At 47.7% G+C, this 25,205-nt stretch overlaps 1 protein-coding gene across 2 annotated transcripts in view; it reads right to left on the bottom strand.

Moving 5' to 3' along the window:
- PTK2 (protein tyrosine kinase 2) overlaps positions 1 to 20,933 on the bottom strand; it is a 128,437-nt gene extending 107,504 nt beyond the window's left edge. Inside the window, exons 1-3 of one of the 2 annotated variants that reach the window (XM_006879264.1) lie at positions 20,712 to 20,933; positions 11,736 to 11,902; positions 937 to 1,024 (exon numbers count right to left, since the gene is read on the bottom strand). In XM_006879264.1, coding sequence (XP_006879326.1) covers positions 937 to 1,024; positions 11,736 to 11,902; positions 20,712 to 20,906 — 450 coding nt within the window. In that variant the 5' untranslated portion in view covers positions 20,907 to 20,933. The remainder of the gene's footprint in view (positions 1 to 936; positions 1,025 to 11,735; positions 11,903 to 20,711) is intronic. The other variant, XM_006879263.1, reaches the window with a different exon arrangement.
- Between the last annotated feature and the right edge of the window lie 4,272 nt (positions 20,934 to 25,205).

Raw genomic sequence — 25,205 nt, 5'->3', positions numbered from 1 at the left:
TGTACACATCCCAGTCACGGTCTCCTGTCTGCTCCGGTAATTCCACTTGTGACACAGCTACAAGTCCTAGAAACAAAGACTGTGCCCATTGGGTTGGCAAAACACCTTCAGCACAATGCAGGTGGTGTCCCTCATTCCAGAACGTTCTGTGTATCCGTCCTGTTTTGTGTCTCTGTAGAATACAGAGGGTCTTTTCCCCCTTGAACACTAGAACGTGCCCTTCGGAGACTCACATGGAAGGATGTCTGGCTCTCTCCTGCCTGGGCTAAAGAGCCCCCACATACAAACACTGGATGGCGTGAGTTTACAGCTAGCGCAGGGCTGAGCCAGGGAGGACATCACTAGTATCTGCACTCCCTGACCTACAACCAACATTTGACAACTTAAACCAAAAACCTGCCAAGTGCATTTAATGAGCATAGTGGTAGGTGCAAATGTCTCTTTGATATCCACAGGTAATTTTGGGGGCATTCTTCACTAAAGAGCACCACTCATCTGGTTATAAAATGGTCAGTGCTGTATGTCCCACTTATCCTTACTGCCTACCAAACACATTAGCAAAAGCAGCCTATTCCTGGAGCACGAAACCAGCAACTGGTCGATTAAGCAAACTGCTTACCCTGGATACATGGGTATGGCTGGCGACACTCAAGTCCACACATGACAGGTGTGTTGTTCAATCCTGGTGCCTGTACTTAAGCTACAGTTACCGTGAACGACAGTGATATCAATGGTCGCGTCCCCTAGAATTTACTCCCCCCCCCCATAAAGCAGTATCTCTTGAGATGTGTCCAAGGATACAAAAGTTTACAAAGCATCAAAATATCTGGCTTACACTCTCTCAAATATGAAGCTTACTGACTTTCTCCTTTTAAAATCAAATGAAATAACCAGCATTAGAGACACAAGTACAATGCAGGAGAGCTCCCGCTATACCTGTTGATAGAAGAAATTCAGAGTTGGCTTATCTTCTGTAAACTGGTTCAGAAATCCTTTTGGCAAATAACGAATTCTCAATTCATATCTAAAAAAGCAATTCACAAGATACAACAATTAGAAACAAGTAATTTTTCAATTACCATCTTGTGCTACAACATTGCCAAATGCACTAAAGTAAGATTTTAATATTAAACTATAACCCACTGACGCATAGATTGCACCTGCACCCTAAGTAGCTCTGGTCAAGATGCTGACCTTAGTTGTCCAGGAGCCTCAGTTCCCAGTCATTGTCCACCACCGTTGCCCAGGAGCACGGCCATCCCAATCTCTCCCTCAGTCACCCTGTAGAAGTTTCCTCAAGTTTCAAACTAGGTATTAATGAAACTGCATGGCAAGTGCTTTGTATGCGTGAGGTTCAGCAGGACTGGTGGTCAGCGCGTGCTTTCACGGGTATTCCACAGCACGAAGGCCCCACTTGCTGGGGACAGCCATGTGGATACTGGGAAGAGCAGGATCTTCCAGTGAACACACACAATTAACTGGTGCATCTGGATGTCGGCATGGACTCAATGGATCCCCCTTAAGCCGGGGCAGATTCCTACAGTGCTCCATCCCACCCGCAGCGCCGGCTGCTCTGGCCGCTCCGGAGCCTCGCCTGCTCCATCACAGGCACACTGCGGGGGTGCCGCAGTGGCGCACGGCAGTCTAATGGACTTTTCCACAGGGACTTGAAAAACCGAGTTCTTTCTCACAGGTGCGCTGACCATACAGGTATCACCTCCGGGTTGGTGTCTGTGCATCTTTAGTTCACACTGCGTCAGCTGTCTGTTCTCATTTCCTGACTCTGCAATTTCTCTGTGGACGCTCTTTCTGCATCCTGGATCTGAAGCCCTTACCAGGTAAGGAGAGCTGTCGCTCTGTGGCTGCTCTTCATGCATCCTGGACAGGAAGCCTTTAATAGGTGAGGAGGGCTGTCGCTCTCATTCTGGGTCTGGCCTCACAAGCCCCTTCATGGTTATGATTTCAGGAATTTAAGTTCCTTTTATGCAATTCTTTTTTCTTTTTTAAAAGTTTTATTATTTTGTGTGTGTGTACCATCAAAGCGGATCTGACTGGCACTGGAGGAGACTGCCCTTCCTTCTCCAGCAGAGCATCTGGTGGATTTGAACCATGTACCTCTGGGATCGCAGTGAAGCTTCTTGCCACTGGGCCACCAGAGCTCCATACTTTCATGTAATTCTATTCATTCTTTTCCTTTTTAGCAAATTCCATTACATTTTGCTCACAAATTATCTTTCTGACCCAAATGTTACAAAAATATTTTTTTTTCTAAAAGTGATTTCATTTGATTTAAAAAAGATAACTGGCTCATAAAGAAAATATAAAAATCAAAACAATGTTTCAGTTGATGTTAAGAGTGAAAAACATCCAACACACACGCATACACACCCCGACACACATATGTTCACACACACCAAGCTGGCTAAGGTCCATTTCACCACCTAACAATGAGGAGACATTTTAGACTTTTGCCTTCAAAGAGCTTTCTAACGCTATATATACTCTGTAGGTCCACTGCAGATACTCTATACTGTGTCTTCTACTGAGAGAGGCATTCTCTAGCCTATATTCTCCTCAGGGAAGTATAGTGGGTTTCATTTCTTAAGAATGTAGGTAGTTCTCATAAGCAGCACTATTCTCCTCGTACAGAGATTGGGAAATAACGCCTAGCAAGACCAAGTGACTGATTCCATGGCTACACCTTCAGGATTCACACAGAATTTCCTAAAGCAAAGAGGATTAGCAATTAATGTTATTAAAAGACAGGTTCCCTGGCGGGTTCCCTGGGAACCTCATCCTCTTTACCTCCTATATGCTAGCATGTATAATAAAAATTTTGCTTTTTCCACTCAAAGTCAAGTTGAGGTTCAAAATCAAACAGTTGGCTCCACATTCATTTTCTTCACTTCCATTTAAACACTAATTGTCCTCACGCTGATGCTGGTATCAGTAAGTATTTACTGAGTACTAGGCATATTCTTGAAGAATGTGGCATCAGGACTGGAGGAAGACTCATCCACAATCTGCACTATGCAGATGACACAATTTTGCTCGCTGAAACTGAGGACCTGAAGTGTTTACTGCAGACGGTCATCAAAGAACAAAGTAGAAGGTCAGAGGAAGAGGAAGGCTCGTGGTCAGATAGACACACACAGCTCTGGAACACCAGGCTAGAGGGTCCTGGAGATACGAAGATGGTGGGGACAGAGCAATGTTCAGGCCGACTGTTCACAGGGTCATTCTGAATGGAAGTGGACTCGACAGACTAACAGCAACAACAAAGCCTAGGCGCCGCTGCAGTGGTTCGGTGGCCAAAGCCCCAGCTCCTAACACAGGGTTAGCAGGTCACGCCTACCACCCTCTGCAGGAAGAAAACGGGGTGGGTGTACTGCTCCTACCAACATGAGCGCCCAGGGACTCTCCTGAGTGACTTGACTCTGTCCTGAAGGACCGCTGCGAGTGACATGGACTTGACAGCAGTGGGTTTGCAGGGCTTGACTTTGTGTACAACAGGGGCTGTGAGGGAGATGTAGGAGGCACACAGGACCAGGGACACACAGGACCACAGGGCACAGAGGACCTGAGGGCACAAAGGATCCAGGGCATATAGGACCCAAGGGCATAAAAGACACAGGGACACACAAGGTCCGTGGACAGAGGACCTGAGGGGGACAGAGGCCCCGAGGGCACACAGGACCCGAGGGGGACAGAGGATCCGAGGGCACACAGGACCTGTGGACACATCTGGGAAAGCAGCAGGGAGCATCTTCAGACCCCGCTGTGGGGCGCTGTCAAGTTCCTCGTGTGGCACAGCAAGTCCACGGTGACAGAACGAGCTCCTGCCTGTCCTGCACCATCCTCACAATCACGCCTGGGCCCAAGGCCACCACTGCAGTTGGTGTTAGCCCACCCCGCTGAAGGGCTTCCTCCTCTTCTCACACCTTCACTTCTCCAAGCACAATGTCCTCCAGGGACCGGTCTCTCCTGACAACATGTGTAATTATCTGAGAACATGTTCTCACCACTGCTGCTTTTATTCAATCTGTACACAGAGCAAAGAATCCAAGACGCTGGAATAGAACACACAAAGAACGTGGCAGCAGGACTGAAGCGAGACTGCCACCTGCGGCACACAGATGCCATGTCTGTGCTTGCTGAAAGCAGACGAGGAAGCTCAGATGAAGAGCAAAGAGCACTGCCTTCCGCATGGTGCAGCCAGCCTGACTCAGCACGAAGCCAGCGCAGCAGCCCCCTCCTGATGACCAGAGCACCAAGACGACATCTGCTCACGAGAGCGGCGCTGGCCGGACACCGCGGCCTGTAGTCCATCCCTCAGTGGAGTGGCCACGGCCTGCCGGCCCCACTTCCACTCAAGTCATTGGGGAGGCTGCCTGAGCTCATGGCGATGAAGCTGTCTCTTTAAGGCACAATGTGTCACATTCGCTGCATATAGTAGCACAACCTCCCTGATGAAATATGTCAAGTGCCTGGACGACCATGTGCCACACAGTAAGCCTCACATAAATGTGGTAAGACTGTTATTAGCCAAGACCAGTCCTGTCCAGTCCTGGCTTGACCTCAGATCTCACGTCGTATTGCTTTAATAGGCATTTATTTACCTTATGACGGCGCTATCAATACATTCATTACGCCTGCCCCACTCGGCAAATGCCTCCCTGGATCTGGCAGGACCACGAGTCAGGAACACAGCCGTGAGACAGACAGCCGAGGGCAGTGCTCAGCACAGTCCACCATGCTCAGGTGTCCCAGAGAGCAGGCACCACAGCTGCAGAAGAACAAGTGAGAAACCCAGTGCAGCTCGAGGACAGGAAGGTTCCAGAAGACAAGGTGAGAGGATGAAAGGGTGTTCAACAAGAGCGCGCCAGCAGGAGAGCAACGCTCACCTCACTAGAGCCTGACGCCTGAGAGGAACCATTTCCCAACTGCAGAGCTCGATGGAAGACTGATTTCCAAGGCAGCCAAGAGGAAGCTTCAGTCCAGGAGAGGCCAGTCCAGGAGGGAAGGAAGACCAGGAGGACAGGAGGCAGCCTGCTGGGGAAGTTGGTGGGGAGTGGGGAGGTGTGAAGAGGAGTGAGGAGGAGGGGGGAGGAGTGAGGAGGAGTGGGGAGGAGGAATGGGGAGGAGTGAGGAGGAATGAGGAGGAGTGGGGAGGAGGAGGAGTGGGGAGGAGTGCTGTAAACAGCATAGAAGGAGCTTGCTCATGTTTCCCAAGGAGTTGCTGGTGGACCTGAACCCCCAGAGGCGCAGGCTTGGGTTAACAGCACAGCTCCCTACAGGCTACGTCACCAGAGCCTCACCTGGCCCCTCCTATCCCTACTAAGGCTTTGAAGGCTTGACCTTTTCCGAAGGTTATTACCACAACAGCAGCATATCCTCCTCCCTAAGTCATAATCTGCCTGATGTATTTTGCTCCCTACCTCTCCTTGTGTTTCACGTAAATATGAGAACGTTACAAACTAGAAATCACTACCCATGATCACAGCCCATGAGAGGGCCGTGAAGTGAGTTTTATCATTTATTTATTTTAATGAAGTAGAATGGAATGGAATGGAAAAATCTTAGACATTATGGTGTAAACAGCAAGACTGACAATGGCTTTATGAAATACCTGTGCGCGCACAAACACAGGCCGACAATACACAAACTGGCCCAACAAACGCACCACATCAAGTGGGAATCGACTCACAGGTGCCCCCAGCAAGGTGTCAGAGGCAGTGAACCACTGGGGAAGAGACTGCCCAAATAGTTCCGAGATCCACATGTCCGTGGCCATGTTATGAAAGCCATTATTTATTTTTTTTAGTATAAAATAAAAATGTATTTTTTAATAATTCATGCAAAGGGAGGGAGAAAAATGTGCAACAATGAATGAGTTAATGACTCAATGAATCAATAAAAAGTTCCTGCATAAACTGTCCTGTGACATGAGCTGCGACGTATCGGCACTTTCTTACCTCCCTGGATTCCTTGTTTCCGTTGTCTGATGTCCTCATCTCTTCCTGGCTTCTCATATTTGGTTCTGAGCGAGTGTTACCCTCTGATGGTTCTGAGGAGCACTTCCTTCGGGGTTGTGGTGTTTGTTTAAAATCTCCGCAGTGCTTTGGCTGAGAGGTGGTCTTGGGGTGCCTTCATTTTCAGGTTAGTAGGTTTTTCTCAAAGCGATAACCTGGTATCTTTCCAAATAGTGTGCCCGGTCTTTCCCCCCACCCGTTAGAATGACATTCATTGTTGTTGTTTTTAAATTTTTTTATTTTCCATCTTCTTACCTTCTATTGTGATCTAGGTCAGATCAGCCAGTAAGGCAGCCAGCCATCATCTAGTTCTTTTGGTCTCAGGTTAGAAAAGGCTGTAGTTCACATTCCTTGGACTAAACGTTCCTTGACTTTTCCCTTTGCTTTCTTCTCCTGGTACTCCAGGCAGAAAGGGACTAGTAGGTAATTCTTAGTGGCTCTTCTCAAGCACTAAAGATCCTTCATGCTACACACCAGACTAGGATGTGGAACATTATCTTAATAAACTGTGGAACTCTGGTGCCCTAGTGGGTAAAGAGTCCAGCTACCAACCCAAAGGTAGACAGTTCAAATCCACCAGTTACACTTTAGGGGGCAGATGGACAATCTCTTTGATGGGTTTACAGCATCTGAAGACCTGCTGGAGGGTCAACTATGAATCAGTTCTGACTTGGGACCAATAAGTTGAGTTTGAGTTTTGACAACTAAAATAAAAGTCACTTAACTCTTTTTTTTGTTAATTCTTAAAAATTTAATAAATTCCTAAAATTATTCAAGGTTTTATCCTATTAGACTCCATTTCGGTTGCAAAATACATGTCAAGTTGAAAGGTATGAAATTTTTTTATAAAGAGCAGGCAGCTGAAATAGCAACAGATGAACTAGCGATCTCTGCAATTACCCCACGTTAAGCCCTCTCCATAGACTATCTGTGCACCCACAGCTGTCTCTGAGAGCTCCTTTGTGCATCTTGTTGTTATGTACCATCGAGTTGCCTGTGATTCACACCGATCCCAAGTACATTTGCTCTGAAACCCACCCCCTCCTGAGCCAATCTCATCGTCTCTGACAGACCTAATCCCATTCCTTCAGTCACTGAGTCAAACCATCCCATCCTGAGTCTTCCTCTCCTGTGCTGTCCCTCTTCAAGGACTAGTCCCTTCTGGTCACATGCCAAAGTATGTGACACGGAGTTTCAAAATCCTTGCCTCCAGAGAGCAGTCTGGTTTCACCCACCCAAGCACGAAACTGTCTGTTCTCCTGGCAGTCCACAGTATGTTCCACACACTCCTCCTGCATGACAACTCAAAGGCATTAATCCTTCTTCTATCATCCTTAGTCACTGGCCAGCTCCCTGATGCACAGCAAGTACCATGGCCTGGATCAGGCACACCTTAGTCTCCAGACTGACATCAGTGCTCTTCACCAGTAGTGTGAAGAGGTCCATGACAACAAACTTTCCCAATGCAATTTGTTTTTCGATTTCCTGACTGCCGGTGCCAAGAGTGTTGGCTGTGTAACCAAGCAAACTGAAGTTATCAACAATCGCTCTCTTCTCCATCCATCATGAAGCTGCCAAAAGGCCCAGTGGCGAGAATCTTTGTCTTCCTGATGTTGAAGACTGCAGTCCTAGACCTTGTGTAACATTCTATCACCCCATTTTTCCATGCTGCCACTGTCTTTGTCTTGACTTCTTTATGACAATGTCTGATACTGTGGGATCAAGTGCTTACTGTTCAGAACAGCTTTCTAGCTACTGATTTTATCACAGAGATGGCAGGATTACACAAACAAGGAGTGTGAGTCTACCCACAAGGGAATGACTAGTTCTGCCACCCTGCTAGCTTGACACTGAGTGGATTCAGTGGAAAGAGATGGGGAATCTCAACGTCAACAAGGAAGATGCAGCAGTGTATGCCCTTGGGGGCCAAAGATCCCTGCACCCCCAGACTGGGGCCTACAGGGGCAGCAGGAGCCTCCACAGAGAAAGAGACAGCAAGCCGAGACAGAGCCAGCAGCCTGCACCCAGCCTTCTAAGTGAACTGGCAGAGGACACTCTAACTGGCAGGGCTGCGGGGACTTGGTGACAGTGACCCAAGCTGTGAGGATGAAGGCTGAAAGGTGTACATCACAGCTAAGCAGCTAAATGGACTGATGGACTGCGCCCTGCTGCCAACCTGAATGGCTAACGTCTCTGATATCCCTTGACTGGGAGTATGGCTCTGCACCGTCTGTGAGCTACTGCAACAGGTTCTGGAACCAGCCCAACAGTAGGCTTGGTGCTGGAGCTGTTAGGAGGAGGTACGGGGCGTGGCAGGCACGTCTGACCTCACCCGGGCTGGCCTTGTGCTGTGGACGTGGCTGGGCGCAGTTCCCCTTTGTGGAGGTTGCAGGTCAGACTCGGTGGTCCCCACGTTGCCTACACTGTTTTTACAGATGCTCTTCTTTAATGGTAATCCACGGGCCGATTTAAGACTCAGCTAACACAGCGTGGGCTCTGCCAGACATGCTACTTACTACCCTAAACAGCGCTTTAGTTCTACTTTTTAAATATAAAAGAACCAGGTCTTACCATGATTTTTAGTGCTAAGACCTGATCCTAATATTTTAAAAATAGAACTCAAGTAGGAGCTCTGGTGGCACAGCAGGTTAAACGTTTCACTGCGAACCCAGACACAGAGGAAGGGGTGCTCACACCTGTCAGGCCCCCGGAGAAAGATGAGGTAGTCTGCGTCTGGACAGACAACAGCTGGGGACAGCTCTGGGGCCACGCACGCTCTTCTGTCCTGTCCTACAGGGTCGAGTCAGAACGTCCGTGACAGCAGGGGCCTGGGCTTGCTTAAAAAGCAGTGCTATTTCAAACGGCAGCAGCTACAGGCCCGCCCGCAGAGCACCCTGGACGTGCGGCCGCTGCTCTCTGCGTAGGTGGGCCCCTCATTAGCCTTGTCTGGGTTAGAAATGAGTGCTGGTTGTGAGAACTCCAGTCCTTCGTAAGTTCGAGGGATCACCCTGTGGGCTCTTTGCCCTCCCCATCCTGCCTTCAGTCGTTTCTACCAGAACAAGGCGAGATCTTCTTAGTTCTCGTGTCGCAGAAACGTGCTCTCCTATCTCCCTCCTGAGAACCTCTTCTTTGTGCGAGGCAAGCTTCTCAGACCCGCCTGGCTCAGCAGCATCTGGTCATGTCTAACCTGCTCCCTCGGCCATTCAGTGATTCCTGCAAGTTCCACACGGTCCATTTTCACAAAGTTCCACACGGTCCATTTTCACATCTGCTTGGTTATTTTGGAGAATCTTCTGTTCCTGTCGCCTCCAGCGACTGGTCTACAGCATCGTCATGTTTCCTGCTGGGCTGTCAGGTGCCAAGGCTGCTCTAACTCACAGCCAACCTGTGGACAACCTCCCAAGCCCCTGCATCATCCTCTACACCTTCACTGTGCTCAAGTCCCTGGCGTCATCACTGTGTCAGCGCATCTCACGGTGGCCTCCCTCTCCTGCTCTGTCCCTCCACCTTTCAAAGTATGATGTCCTTCTCCAGGGACCAGCTGACCTGCAATGTGCAAAGTGTGGGAGACAGAGTCTCTCCGTCCTTGCCTCTAAGAAGCATCCGGGCTGTACTTCTTTCAGGACGGTCCTCCACTTCTTACGTGTATTTCTGCTTCCATGACTTCATTACTCCCACTGTCGCAGTCAGACGAGCTCTAAAAATCTGAACGATGAAGTCAAACTAAAACCCCTCACTGCTGTCTCAGCTTGCCATGAGGTCCCCAAAGCCGTGACTCCCAGCAAAAGATGGCCACTCTTCATTCTCCTGTGGAGCAGTGGGGAATTCAAATGTGAGAGGAGGCTCAGGCTTTTGACGAGCAGCACAATGTGTTATGGACTATGCTGTCATACGGGATTCAAAACAAAGCCGTGTCCCAAGCTATCCGTGGGATTATCATGGAGCCACTATGTCTTCACGCCCAAGTAGGGATAACACCAGTGCAGACCTCACGGGGCTGCTGGGAGCATTAGATGGTACGTGTGTGGGATTTTTCACAGACAACACACAGCTGGAGGTGGCTTGCCTCTCAGAAACCATTGTCAGCTGCTGCTGCTATCGTCATCATCACAGTCCTATCAGCACGCTCCACTCAAGCAGGGTCAGCCAAGGACAGGTCCTACCTATGTTGGACTAAATTTTCCTTTTGTGGGTTCAGGACTGATTAAATAAGTAGGAATTTCTCCACAATTTTACTTAAAACAGGCAAAAATATTGGCTTAAAAGGACAAGACCCTGTACTTGGAGATTGCACTTAGTACTGGGCAAAGCAATGGCTTAGCCAAATCAACAGTGAGGGTTACCTAGGAAGTGACTACAAATGAGAGGGCTGCGTTAAAGAGAAGCATTTTCAAGTATTTCTGTCTACGTTCTGAATACCTCGCATGGTTTTAAGGCATTTACTTCATAAACTGATGTCAAATCTTCTCTACTCATTGGCATAAATCAAACAGAACTAAATTCTAAAAAAAAAAACACCATTGTTAGTTTGGCTTTAGCTACTTGGAAACACATATAAATGAAAATACAACTAAATTTATTAAAATCTGTAACTGACACAAGATTTGACTAAACTCTTTAGTTTATTTAAACAGGTTTTTCTTTTAAAATATGTACCCTAATAAATGACTGGGGGACTGGGATAATGAGGGTAGGTGTGGCAGAGACAGTAAGATTGGTACAGGATAGAGCAGGGTTTAGGGCTGTTGTACAAAAGGTCATTATGAGCTGTAGGCAACTCGACAGCACATAATGATGACAACAACAGCTCGGATAAATGTCACATTAATATAAAATGCGTACCTAATAAATGCCCTGCTGCAGGGTCGGCTGTGGGTCGGTTCTGAGTCGATGAAACAACAACAAATAATACATTTCAGTCCCTGGAGCAGAAGTGACTCAACTGTGAGCAGCGGGCGCTTCAGTGCACACTGATCTTTGCTGCTACAGGATCACTTATGAAAATGAGGACCTTGCACAGAGTCCAAGTTCATGTCTTCTCAGCAGTAACCTCTGCACAGGGACTGTTGCCCAGAAACTTAGTTTACAGAAAACAATGAGTAAGGGAAAGTCAGGCAACGGGAAGCTACACAGGTTCCTTTCCGTGTCTATTTCATGAATGTCAGTCTAGGAATCACAAAGTGACCACATCCTAAGGGCAGGCCTGTTTCCACAAGATACTCAAGGCTGGAGTCTAAAGCAGACGCTGCATTCTTCTCTGGTTGAGTATGGCGGACTCAAACCGATGACCTCTGGTCAGCAGTCAAGCACTGAAACCCTGTGTCGCCAAGGCTCTGTCTGTACATCTCACTAGTAAGCAGACAGTCTCCAGTGGGCACCGTACCAAGTCCTGCTGAGCAAAAGGTTAGTAACAGACCAGAGAGGAAGAAGAATAAGCAATCAAGTCCTTCTTAATGCAGAGTTTCAAACAAAGTAACACTGACAAAGGGAAACCAATGAAAGAAGAATGAAATCAGAGACTCAAGAGGAACTCAAATGGGACGGTGCCCAGAGCCACCACTGTTGAGCCATTAACCACCAAGTGTGTACATTCACACCTGATCAGTAGTGACGGTGAACACAGCACACACACGTATGCGCACACCTGCACACGTACACACACGGCACCCACACGACTGTGGCGCAGAGCACTAGACATCTTACTTCCACTCCTCGGGGGGGTGTGCGAGCTCATACTTCTCCCTCACGTTGGACACCCCCATGTCCAGGTGCAGCCAGTGCACCTCCTCCGAGTGCAGGTGGCTGAGGCGGAAGCCGTAGCAGGCCACGTGCTTGACTTTGTGACTGTCCACGATCTTCTGGATGATGCCCTGCAACACAAAACCATCCACAGAAACAGCCCATGAGAAGCTGGAAACAGTGACACACCCAGAGCACCTGCCTGCTTTATCTCCAGCGGGACTGCTGCTGAAAGCCAATCTGCTTCAACTAATGACTTCACTTCAGTTACGATGTTTTCCCTCCAATACTGTTTTTATGAACATAGAAAAATATTTTTAAAACAAAGATTTCCTTTTCTCTACTCATCAATCAATATGTAAACTTAAAAATACAATTTTGCAGGGGGAAGGATTGTAAAACAATGAAACAAAGTGCAACAATGAATAAATGCAAATCCAAAGTCTCTGTAAATTTCATTAAAATTAATAATTAAAAAGTTTAAAAAAGGAAACTAATACAATTTCGCAAAGCATCGCCGTGAAAAGGTCAAAGCTGTTGAAACATACGAATATCCTACAGTTACCATTTTCTGAAGACTAGACCCAAATAGAAGGAGAATTGTTGTCTTTGAGCTGTGGTGCTGGAGAAGAGTATTGAATATACCATGGGCTGCTAGGAGAACAAACAGGTTTGTCCTGGAGAGGGTGAAGCCTGGCTGCTCCTTGGAGGCAAGGATTCTGAAGCTTTGTCTGACATACTTTGGACATGTTGCAAAGCAGGCTCAGTCGTTGGATAGAGGGACAGCACAAGAAAGGAAGACCCTCAATGAGATGGATGGCTCAGTGACTGGGATAATAGGGGTAGATGTGTCAGAGACAATAATGTTGGCTCCGAATAGGGCAAGGTTTAGGGCTGTAGTACCCAGGGTCACTGTGAGTCACAGGCAACTCCACGGCACATAACAACAACAGACCCAAATGATGAGCATAATTTCTGAACCAATAATACCCCAGTGCTTCACACTAGGGTAACATAACATTTTAAACTTGTACTTTAAAATGATGTCAATCTTATCATTGCTTTGCAGGCATTATTTTATTATTTTAAATATTTTTTTATTGCTTTCCAGATAAAAAATACCTTTACAGTATGTTTCATTCATATATATTGTTTTATACAATCTTTCATTTACATTGTTTCATGCAATCATTCATATACATTCTACAGAGGGAGATATTTAAATGGCCAACAGATACATGAAGATATGCTCAAAATCAGTGGCAATAAGAGAGATGCAAATCAAAACCGCAATGAGGTATCATCTCGCTCCAGTAGCAGTGGCAAAGGACAACAAGTAATAAATGTTGGAGAGGATGTGGCGAGAAAGGAACATTTACACATTGTTGGGTTGTAAACTGGTATAATCACTCTGGAAGGCAGTCTGGCACTTCCTCAAAAGCTGAACATAGAAATTCCGTATGACCCAGCTATTATTCCACTGCTTGGCACATACCCTGAGAAAACGAGAACTGAGGCACAAATAGAGACTTGTACATCAATGTTCGTAACAGTAGTATTCACCACTGTGAAAACATGGAAACAGCCCAGATGCCCAATCACAACTGAATGGACTGAGAAATTATAGTACATTCACACAATGGAATACTATGCAGCACACAGGAGCAATAATTTTGTAAATTATTATCTAACTTGAGAGGGTCTGGAGAGCATTATGCTGAGTGAACTAACTCAGTCCCATAAGGACAAAGAATGTATAAAAACCATTACTGTAGAATGAGTATGAGGATACAAGGGGGGGTGGAAGTAGAGGAGAGATGACGTGCAGTGGGAAGGGATTAATCACGGGGAGCTAGCGTTATTTTTAAATGATGCTAACTTCACCATGTAGGGTTTTTTTAATTAATTCCAATGAAAATTTACAGATACTTTGGATTTCCATTCATTCATTGTTGCACTTTTCTCCCTGCTCACCCCTCCCCGCCCCCACTACACTTTTCTCTTCGAAAAGTAAAAGAAAAATTCTTTCATTGTTTTACAATTCCTATCCCCCCAGGTCCACATCGTTTTTTTTAAAAAGAGAAGCTAAAAATCTCATGCATTCTGGAACACACAGGTAAAGCCATGGTTCCAAAAAGACTGAGACACACAGAAGTTGGGGAACTTTGAAGCTAGTGAGTTTACTGTGCACTCTCAAGCCATACAGGAATGATGTTAATGTGAAGCTATGTGAACAAATGCTTCCTGCGCCCCGTGGTGCAGAGGAGCTGCAGGAGGGAAGGCTGTGAGTGCTAGCTGGCCTGTCTGTGCCACCCCAGGTGAGAGGAGCTCTGCGGGGGTGATGAAGACACAGCCGTGTGGGAGACACGAGACCATGTGGCGGTGGAGCTGTGGAGAAAGCACGCTGTGAACACCCGTGTATGGGGTCGAGTGTGCAGCGGAAGCCCATGAGGATGACCCCCACATTCACAGGCCAGGAACTAGCAGCTGCCCACCAGCAGGTGTGTTAATCGCAATCCACAGGAACTCTGTCAATCTCTTAGCGGACTGACAAAATGCCTACTAATGCAACCAATGCTGCCTATTACGCAACATCATTGCCATTTAAAAACCAGCAAACAGCCGCCTCCACTCTACTGCCAACAGTGTTCCTTCCGGTCTCTGTGCTGAGCACCTGCTGTTGGTAACAAGACACTGAACATGCCACACATGTGCTGTGCAAAGGCCACTGTGGCCTAGGTGTCCACCCCACCTCTCACACTACGGGACCCCCATACCAGGCTGTTCATCAGTCACAGGAGGGACAGAAGACAGAAGCGTAAAGTCAGGATCAGAGCGTGAACAGTGGCCAGGCGAGAGGGAAGACACTGCAGTGGATGACCATCCACAGTGAATGACTAATTCTGTGACCCTGATTAATGTTTCTTGGGTTTTTGATAGGTATTATAATGAAATAATTTATCTACAGCAAAACATGTACATTTTTGTGTATCTATTTTCAAATTTAGTAGCCTAAATGTATAGAGCTTTATTTGGTATAGATTGTACAGACCCTTTGATATCCTTAAATCTTAAATTAGTAGTGGGCTGGAAGCACCCCACAGAGCAGTGGCGGACAGGGACAGGCAGGCAACATGATCCTCTGTGATCGAGGTTATGGCCTCGAACCATGAGCCTTCAAGATTGCACCATAGAGCTCCCTACTACCTGGTGTAAAGTCCAATGCACAGCAAGGGCAAGGAGATGTCCCGACGGGATGGGTAAGGCCGGACCTCCGAGGGTCCATGCCCTCTCCGCAGGAAACATATCAAGCTCACAGCATCGTGTGGGAATCAGAACAAGAGTCACACTTGGCTGATGGGGATGAAGGGGTGAAGTGGCTGAGGCTGGTTCTGTAGACGCTTCAGGCACTGGAGAAGACCGCATCCACAGTCAGAGCCAGGTTCCCTAAGTGAGCACTTTCTTCTTTTGTTGCTACACTTATACATAAACAGGGGCGACTCAGAAATTTAATCAGGAATCAAACAGCCATGCTAATGAACATGAACGTGAAAGTGGATCCCTACTGATTCGCTAAAGCGTTAGAAATAAAGTTTCTGTAACAAAACAGCACAAGAACTCAGATCTCCTCCCTGACAGAGAGAAATATTCCATTTCTCAACTAGCTGTGGTTCTTCTCCTCAAGTGGGTCCTGTGATCCCTTCTGGAATAGAGTACTGCTGCCCGCAGAAACAACACAGGCTGAACGAGATGTCTAACTTAATAAACCCATTATCATTCAACACATAAAAATGTGTCAAGTCACTAATGAGACAGTGAGTGGGTAGGGAGTCTTGTTGGCAACCCAACAGCGCAATGTTCAAATCCACCAGCTATCCGCAGCAAGCTCTTCCCAGGTGATTTACAGCCTCTGAAGACCAGCGAGAGGGTCAGCTATGAGTTGGTTCCAATTCAACGGCAATGTGCAATAGAGCAGTCTCCAAAATCTAGGCAGTTTTTATTAGCACAGTCACGCGTGTGGCTACTACCTTGGGCTGTGAAGCTGTCACATCTGAGATGGAATTTATTATCAACAATTGTAAATAATGACAAGATGTTTCCTTTCAGACCATGGTGGTCGTGGCTGGCTCCCCACTACTGTGTGATGCCTGCCCATCCCTGCAGAGTACCGGCAGTCTCAGCAGTCCCTCTGTTCTAAACTCCTCCAGCTCTTCCCACCGCAGGCTCCCTGCTGATGGTCCCCTTGCGGAGAAACAAGTTACTAGCTTCTGATACAATGTCTCTTCAACTGGAACTTTCAGTGGAGGAACAGATTGGAAATAAATACACAAGGTGGTTATCAGCTACTCAAGCGTTTACAAATTCTTGCTTCCTGCTCTGTTTTGTTTAATGTAGTCTGGATTACTTAGAAGCAAGCATGTGCTTCATGTTGTACAAACATTCCCACACGTAACCAGGGCATTTCTGGGTGCCATCTTCTGTTTCCCTCCTGTCATGGGCATTCCGTACCTTGGGGGGACCATGCCCCACGCTGACCCTCCTTCCTTTCAATCTCACGTCTCCACTGTCTTCTGGACTTGGCTCTCACGCCTGACACCAAAGACGTTTTGCAATGGCACTTGGCTGAGCAGTCTCTTTGATGTCCTGATTTGGAGACAACACTTGGCTCACAGTATCGATCATGAACATGGATCATAAACATCATCAATCAGAAGGACAGTGGCCCATCGACCTCCATTGTGGGTGGATTGGTGTCATGACACTTGCAGCTGTATCTGCTTCTAGGTCTGCACCAGCCTCGGAGAGGAAACCAAACACACAGCATAGTCTTCATCCAAGCTGGTCTGGAACAGGGTTTCTAAACTCTGTTCCAAACCTGCTACACGCAGGACAAGGAGCTCTGGTGTGTGGTCCAAAGGGAGCTGTGCTAACTGAAACGCAGTTCAAAATGCCAGCGGCTCTGGGGGAGAAGCAGGCAAAGCGGGCAGTCTCCATCGTGAACACGCACAGCCTCGGAGATCTGAGGGCGACAATGTGAGTCTCAGTCTACCTGGCCATCAAGCTGACACACACAGGCTGTCTCTCTCCAATTCTGGGAGGGGTGAGGAGGGAATGGGAGAGGAAGGAAGAGGGGCAGGGGGAGGGAAGGAAATAAGAAAAGTTTGCATCTACTCTGGGTCTTCTTACCCCTTCCTCTCGTAAGCCCTTTCCGCTCCCCGAGGTGCCTTCTGCAGGGGACCCCGACCCCCTTCACCATCACTGACCCTCCCTGCTCCCATCAGTCCACTACGGAGCAGTGTTCTGGTTCTGCCGTGCATGAGTTTCATTCCCCCACCTTCCTGTCATCACGTCCATCACCCTCCTCCGACCTGAGTGATGCCCTCCAACATCTCTGAGGAGGCTCTCGGGACCAGGACCGTGTGAGGAGGTCACTTCCCGCTGCACTATCCGAGCACATGTCTGCTTTGAGATGGTCCTCTGTGGACTCTGCCGTCCCCCGATCTGGTGACATAGGGCTCTTTCACAGAACTCACTCAGCAACAACATGATCTCACATGCTCCCCTGTGGAGGCACTTCCAGGCCTGAGGAGGCTGGGGGCGGGCCCAAGGGCTGGCTCCTAGGAGAGGCGGGTCACACCTGACAAGGACCGCACAGCTCTGGGCTCAGACAGACCGGGGCTTCACAACTGAAAATGCAGTCTGCTCAACTCCCTTCATCTTTCCGCACGTAACGCACACGCGTGTGACACACTGCAAGCCTAGCTAACCAACAAAGGAGGGGCGAGGCAGGTGTCAAACCACAGAACTTGCAGGTCATTTTTTTAAAAAAAGAAGATACTTATAATTTCTACAATTTTTATCACCTGTAAAATAAGGCTGGTTCTGTATTGCTGTGGACTGTAGTTAGAACCAACCCCTAGGTGGCCCTCCAGTGGGTATTCAGAGGCAGTTAATCACACTGGAGGAGACTGCCCATCCTTCTCCCACGGAGCAGCCCCGAAGTGCATGCCTTCAGGATACACTGCAGCTTCTCACTAGGCCCCCGACCTGGGAAATCTTCTCTTGCCTCACAGAACACTTTGTGGCTGAGTACCATCAAGTCAGAACCAACCCCCAGCTGACCGTCCAGTGGGTTTTCAGAGGCAGCACAGGAGGAGATTGCCCATCCTTCTCCCGTGGTGCAGCCGGCAGATTCCAACAGCATGGCTTTAGGATAGCAGCGCAGATTCTAACCCCTAGGTCACCAGAGCTTAGTGTTAACCTAATAGCCTCAAATTACCTGTACAATCCAAGTATCACTATGCGACTCTGCTCTTCCATCCCTATGGAGGCGGGCTGCAGACAGACCCCTTCCTGGGAAGACTGGGGCCTCTGGACGACTCAGGTCTCCTCATCTTCCTTCGCAACTCATCCTCTCCTCTCTCTCTTCCCTGCACCTGTGCTCAACTCAGACACGATCTGGCGCCTACATCATCTCAGCACTGGGGGAGGATGGACCCCTCACTTTCTACACTTGCTAAATATGCAGTGCTTCTCATCACACTGAATGGAGACATCAAGACATGTGTCCACAAACAGGGGGCTTAATTCTTGCTGTGTCTGTCTTTACGTCTGCAGCATCAAGTAAATGCTTGGCATGATATGGATAAGACAGGTAAAAATGATGACTGGGAGTCACAGGGGAGAGGTTGCCACTATACCACATTCTCAAACCAAAGAAGCATCACCCTCGACGACATTCAAAGATACTTAACGAGCAGAGTGGAACCTCTGCAACTACAGCTCTCAGACATTCTTCACAGTGTTTAGCAGCCACATGTACAGAGGAACTGGCAGCACCAGGGGGGCAGGTGCACCCCAATACAACCAGTCACATGGGGCCAAAGGGCAGCATCTCCAAGAACAAACTCTGAAGGCAGGACAGAAAGAGGGATGGACACAGGGACCTGGGGGGAGGAGGGGATGGCACCAGTGTCACCGCACAACATGCTAAAACAGTATGCCAGAAAACTACTCAGCTCTCTAAGTTCTTACTCAACCCACATTTTTTTTAAAAAAAAAAAAGCCCACCGAGTCAGAACAGAGCAAGGAAAGTGCACGGTTCAAAATCAGGAAAGGAGTGCACCAGGATGCATCCTGTCTCCACAGCTATTCAATCTATCTGCAGAAAAGATCACTGGGGAGGCTGGGCTTTGTGAGGAAGAATGTTGTATCAGGACTGGAGGAAGACTAGAAGCATTTGCTACAAAAGGTCAAGGACTGTAGTTTTCAATATGGATTGAAGCTCAACATGAAGAAAACAAAGATTCTCACCACTGGGCCAACTGGAAGCACCATGATAGATGGAGAAGAGACTGAGGTTGTTAACGAATGCAGCTTGCTCGGCTCCACAATCAAAGTTCTTGGCACAAGCAGTCAGGAAACCAAAAGACAAATTGCATTGGGGAAGTCTGCTGTCAGGGACTTTTCCAGAGTGCTCAGGTGCAATGATGTCCACCTAGAGACCAAGGTGCGCCTGATCCAGTCCATGGTCTTCGCAACTACTTGCTATGCATCAGAAACCTGGACAATGACTAAGGATGACAGAAAAATTGATGAGTCTTGAACACACCATGGACTGCCAAGAAAACAAATAGGTCTGTCTTGGAGAAGGTGAAATCACGTTTCTCCTTGGAGGCTAGGATTCTGAAGCTCCGTCTTATATATTTTGGGCATGTAGCCAAAAGAGATCAGTCTCTGGAGAAGGACATCATGCTTGGAAGGGTGGAAGGACAGTGTGGGAGAGGAAGACCCCGGAAGAGTTGGACTGAGACAATAACCAGGGCAATGGGTTATTGTTAGTGTTTCAGAATTAGTGAGATTGGCTTCAGAGCTGCTGTACATATAGGGTCATTATGAGTCACAGGTGACTCAGCACATAGCAATAACAATTCATTAATTAGTCAGTCAGTACAGACTAAAAATACCACAAAAGTGAAAAATGACGATGTATAATTCAAATGTGACACTATAGCCCTAACATAAACGTCACCAAACCTTCTTGCTTTAAAATAGCGAAGCCAAGCAAGTTTAAATGAAGAATGGCAAACAATGACTTTCACTAGTACAAAAAGAAAGGCAAACAGGATCCACCAGACTTTCCTACTGGTCACTGGCCTGGCACCTTTTCCTTAACGAGAGCACAGGCCTTGTTCACAGCTCATCAGCAACACTCCAGCCTCCATCCCAAGCAGCTGCCTTCCCAAAGTCGAGCGCTGCCTCCGTCCCCTACACTCGGGAGCAGCTCTCCTTCATGACCACAGCCCAGAGGAGACACCCCCCCTCAGGCCTCACTCCTGCTCACCGGCGGTAGACTCCACACACCCCGTCCCATCCCTCCCCTGGCCAGTCACCTGGATCGTCCCTGTCACCTGGCCTGTCCCACCAGTGCAGTGCTCTCCACCAGGTCCTGCTATAAGCCACAAGAACCAAACTGCACAGATTGCAAGAAGGGGCCTTGCTGGGCATTTTGTACCCTAGAACCTAACGCTGTGTCTGTCAAATGAGACATTCAATAGCTTTTTAAGAACTACCCAATCTTTTCTCATGCAAATAGTTCCCAAATTATACGTGTGGAAATGGATTACCTTCCCTCATAAATGCCTACTTCCCTTTGCTTGGCCTTCTCACACCCTTCCGGGAGTCAAAACGGCAGGTGTGCGGGACCAGTGACATGAAATAGAACTCACTTTTCATTGTCTAAAGGTATTTCACATTTAAAGTTAGCTCAGTCTCATGTACTTGAATCCATGAGACAGGGCAGGAAGTGAACACCTCTGTCGTGTGGGATGTCCCGCCAGGTTCCACACAGACCACTGCTCCATCAGTCTGGGGCTGAGCAAGCCAGCAAGTCATGCCTGGACACACCTGGAGGGCGTTGACTTGGGCAGATGTACTCACCCTGACGTCGGTGGCATCGCCGTGTCGAATAATACTGGCCCACGTGGTTGGCTCACTACTGCTCTCAAAATAATGAAAGACCTTCAACACTCGCTCCATGGCCCCCGGAGAACGTTCCAGACCAGTCCCCAGCTGAGTCTTAGTACTTGAATTTGGTGTGTGGTTCAAGTTTGGGTCAAGATAAGCAGCTGCCATTATTTTGCTAGATGCTAGGTATCTGTCATATTCTGTAAGGAAAAGAAAAAAACTATTTTCAGTGCACAGTATTTACAATCTACCAATTAAGGTGTAGCGCTGATAATTAAGAGCACACATCACCTGCAGAAGAAATGTTGTCAGGTGAGCTTGGGGAGGGCAGGGATCTCACCCAGCCCAATCGTCACTGTATCCCTCCCTAACCCAACTCCGGGTCAGGACCTGCTTCAGGAAAGCATATGAAACACTTGTAAAACTATTACCGGAGAAGAGGTCTATTCCAGCTATCAAAAACACACTCTATTATTAGAAAATAATATTAACGGAACCCTTTTACAGCACAGTAATTTTATTTGTAGAACAATCACAGAGAAATCCACATCTATTAATTTTGCAGCCTAATTCCGGAAGCCTTCACCTGTTACGACGGCCATGTGCGATGAGTAGACCTGTAAGCGGCGGGCGGGGATGATTTTGTTTACGTGATTAACACAGGGTCCTTCCTCACAATGAACTCACTGTTTAGCATAAGAGTGACCGACAAACACCAGAAATGAAACAACTGATGGAAGGGGAAGAGCTCCACTTCAGAGGAGGCCACTCAGGTACCAGACCACCGCAACACACCAACTGCAGCCAAAACTCCAGTCAGGTGAGGGTCTCGGCTTCCTGCTGCATCTAAGGGATACACTGGCCCGTAGTCTGTGGAGTGTCCCAGCAAGCTGGAAGAGGTGGGCACACGGAGAGAAGAGCCCACATGCCCCATAGACACGATGTGCACATGCTACTGGAAAACATCACTAACACACCAGCTCGCACACCGTCAACCTCTGAAACCCAAAGGCAAAGGGCTGCGTGGACAAGGGAATAATCTGGGCAAGACTCAAACTCCTCCTGAGAGAAGTCAGAGAGAAAACCACTCACAAAAATGTTGGAATGATTCAAGGACGGTTTGGGACAACAATGACAAACCGAGCTGGAGGTCTGGCCAGACTGGATGGCTGACTTCCCAAACCACCGCTGCAGACGGGGGTCCGTGGGGATCTCCAAATCCAAGTAAAAGCCACTGATGCTTCCAAACCCTGAACAAGGAGCAAGGACGATCAAGTAAGAGCTCACATCTTTGAATTCACAGTGGTGGACAATCACGGTTACACCCAAGACTGCCAGGACAGCAAACAAATCCAGTCTCAGAGTAAGGAAACCAGGACAAGGCAGAGAAGGCTGTGTGGTTCCTGCTTCAGACAAAGGCGGCCAGTGACCAGAAAGACGTCATGTGTGACAAAGCAAAGGGTTAGCAACCCAAGGGAGCCCCTCCAGGACAGAGACGGGCATGGTGGCCACACCGAGAGATCCAGTGACACAGGACTGGGCAACAGGCCACCTCCATCAGGGGGCAACGGGACACAAATTAACAACTGTAACAGGCTCTCATCATCAACATTTCCTTATCACTGTTACCGAGTCAACTGTGACCCACCACTGGGTTCCAAGTGTATCATATAACAAAGACTGAGTTACAAACATTTCACCAAAACCCCCACAGCATTCTCAGTATGGGGTTGCTGCAAATGCAACGAGATGAGAAGCAGAGGCCCAGGGTTCAGGCCTTCGTTTGCATGCTCGCCGTCAAGGCCTCACCAAATCCCCCCATCGACTAGTGCTCCACCCTGACAGTGCAGATGACACGAAGAGTCAAAAGTCTGACTGTTCCTCATAGAGAATTGTACTACACAATTGGTTCCATCTCAACATAGAAACTGCTGTAAAATGATTCACTGTGCACAACTTTTCAGGGAGAAAAGTGTAATATAAAACAAGCAAGCAAACAAAAATGACAATGCATACCTAATAGGAATCTGAAGTTCCTAACAGAATATGTGAGCTACCAGGCTGCTCCTTGGAGGCAAAGATTCTGAGGCTTCGTCTGACATACTTTGGACATGTTGCAAGGAGAGACAGGTCTTTGGAGAGGGACATCATGCTGGGTAGAGTAGAGGGACAGCACAGGAGGGGAAGACCCTCTATGAGGTGGATTGATTCAGTGACTGGGGTAATCGGGATGGGTGTGTCAGAGGCAATGCGATTGGCACAGGATAGAGCAGGGTTTAGGGCTGTTGTACATAGGGTTGCTATGAGTTGGAAACAACTCGATGGCACATAACAACAACAACAACCACCACCTGCCAGAAATACACGCTGGGCTTAGAAGTAGTTGTGGTCCTAGAGACATTCTCGCCAGTGTCAGATGGATCTTGGCAGAAAGCAGAGAGTACCATTCATGTGTTTCACCGACTATGCAAAGGCATTTCACTATACAGATCACAACAAATTGTGATTAACCTTGAGGAGAATGGGAATCCTAGAACACATGACTGTGCTCACGCAAAACCTATACTTGGCCAGGAAGCAGTACTCAGAACAGAGCAGGGAAACACTGCCTGGTTCAAAATCAGGAAAGGAGTGCATCAAGGATGTGTCCTGTCTCCAAACATCTTCAATCTATATGCAGAACAGATCATCCAGGAGACTGGGCTTTATGAGAAGGAATGTGGCTTCCAGATTTAGGAAGACTCACCAACAACCTTTTTTTTTTTACATTTTTTTTTTATCATTAATTTTAATAGACATTTACAGAGGTTTTGGATTTCCATTCATTCATTGCCGCACTTTTCTCCCTGCCCACCCCTCCCCACCAGCTCGCTTCCCCCCCAAGAGAAAAATAAAATAAAAATTCCTTCATTAGTATACAATTCCCACGTCCCTTCCCCCCCACCCCCCACCCCGAGTACACTTCTCTATGCAACCTTAATTTTGGATTCCTGTGCTAACCATAATACTCAATCATATATCACTTCTAATCTGCAGATGACACAACCCTGCTTGCTGAAATTGAGGAGGACCTGAAGCACTTGCTGCAGAAGGTCAAGGACTGTGGTCTTCAATATGGATTCAAGTTCAACATCAAGAAGACAAAGATTCTCACCACTGGGTCAATTGGCAACATCATGATGGATGGAGAAGAGACTGAGGTTGTTAACAGTTACAGCTTGTTCTGCTCCTTAATCAACACTTTTGGCACCGGCAGTTCAGGAAATCAAAAGGCAAACTGCATTAGAGAAATCTGCTGTCAGGGACCTTTCCAGAATACTGAGAAGCGACAATGTCAGTCTAGAGACTGAGGGCCACCTGATCCAGTCCATGGTCTTCACAATTACTTGCTATGTATCAGAGCTGGATAATGACTAAGACGGATATAAGAAGAATTGAATCCTTTGAGTTGTGGTGCTGGAGTCTTGAATATACCATGGACTGCCAACAAAACCAGTATGTCGATCTTGGAAAGGGGGAAAACCAAGTTTTTCCTTGGAGGCTAGGATTCTGAAGCTCTGTCTCACATACTTTGGGCATGTGGCTGGGAGGGACCGATCCCTGGTGAAGGCCACATCATGTTCAGAAGGTTGGAGGGACAGTGCGGGAGAGGAAGACTCCAGATGAGATGGACTGACACAGTAACTAGGGCAATGTGGGTAGGTGTATCTGAGTCAGTGACACTGGCTCAGGACAGGGCAGGCTTCAGAGCTGCTGTACATAGGGTCACTATGAGTCATAGGCAACTTGATGGCACAAAACAACAACCTATCAATGATACTATTAAAATGTGAAAGGCAAATATTCAGGGGTCACTCTCTTAGACTTTTCTCTATTGCTTGAGAACCAGCATATCTGATTATGTGGATAAAGACTTCAATGACAGACAACACGTGATGGAGATCAGAGGTTCAGAGGTTCATGCAGCACAAGGCCTCTTGTTCACATGATGAGTCACAGTGGACTTGACTCCACACTGCCACCACCTGAGAACCAGGAGCTCTGGAGGCAGATGCAGTGTGTTGTGCTTCTAACCAAAAGGGTTCAAGTCCACCAGTGGCTCTGCAGGAATGGAAGCCAGGCAATCTCCTCCTGTTAAAATGCACAATCTTGAAAATGGACTGTATGGCTCTGAGCTGGGACCAAACAAAAGCACTGAGCTTGCATTTACCAGAGGGCATCTCACCTCGGGACAGGCTGAGCAGCAGTGCAGTGACAAAGCACAGCTGACCAGCTGACTCAGGCAAGGGCCAGAGAGATGGAGTTTCTGCTGCTTTATTCCCATCTGGGCCCTGCTAAGAATCTGCATTTGCACCCCAGACACACAAATCAACAGTGTAACACAAAAGTCACCTGGAGATCTGGTTAGGACTTGGATCATTACTCAGGAGTTCTGGAAAAACCAGTTTGAAGTCCTGAAAGAAGAAG

The sequence above is a fragment of the Elephantulus edwardii genome, unplaced genomic scaffold (assembly GCF_000299155.1).
Source record: "Elephantulus edwardii isolate Elephantulus edwardi_28Jun2011 unplaced genomic scaffold, EleEdw1.0 scaffold00003, whole genome shotgun sequence".
NCBI lineage: Eukaryota > Metazoa > Chordata > Mammalia > Macroscelidea > Macroscelididae > Elephantulus > Elephantulus edwardii.
The sequence above is the reverse complement of the archived record's forward strand: the minus strand, read 5'-3'. Positions and strand labels throughout refer to the sequence as shown.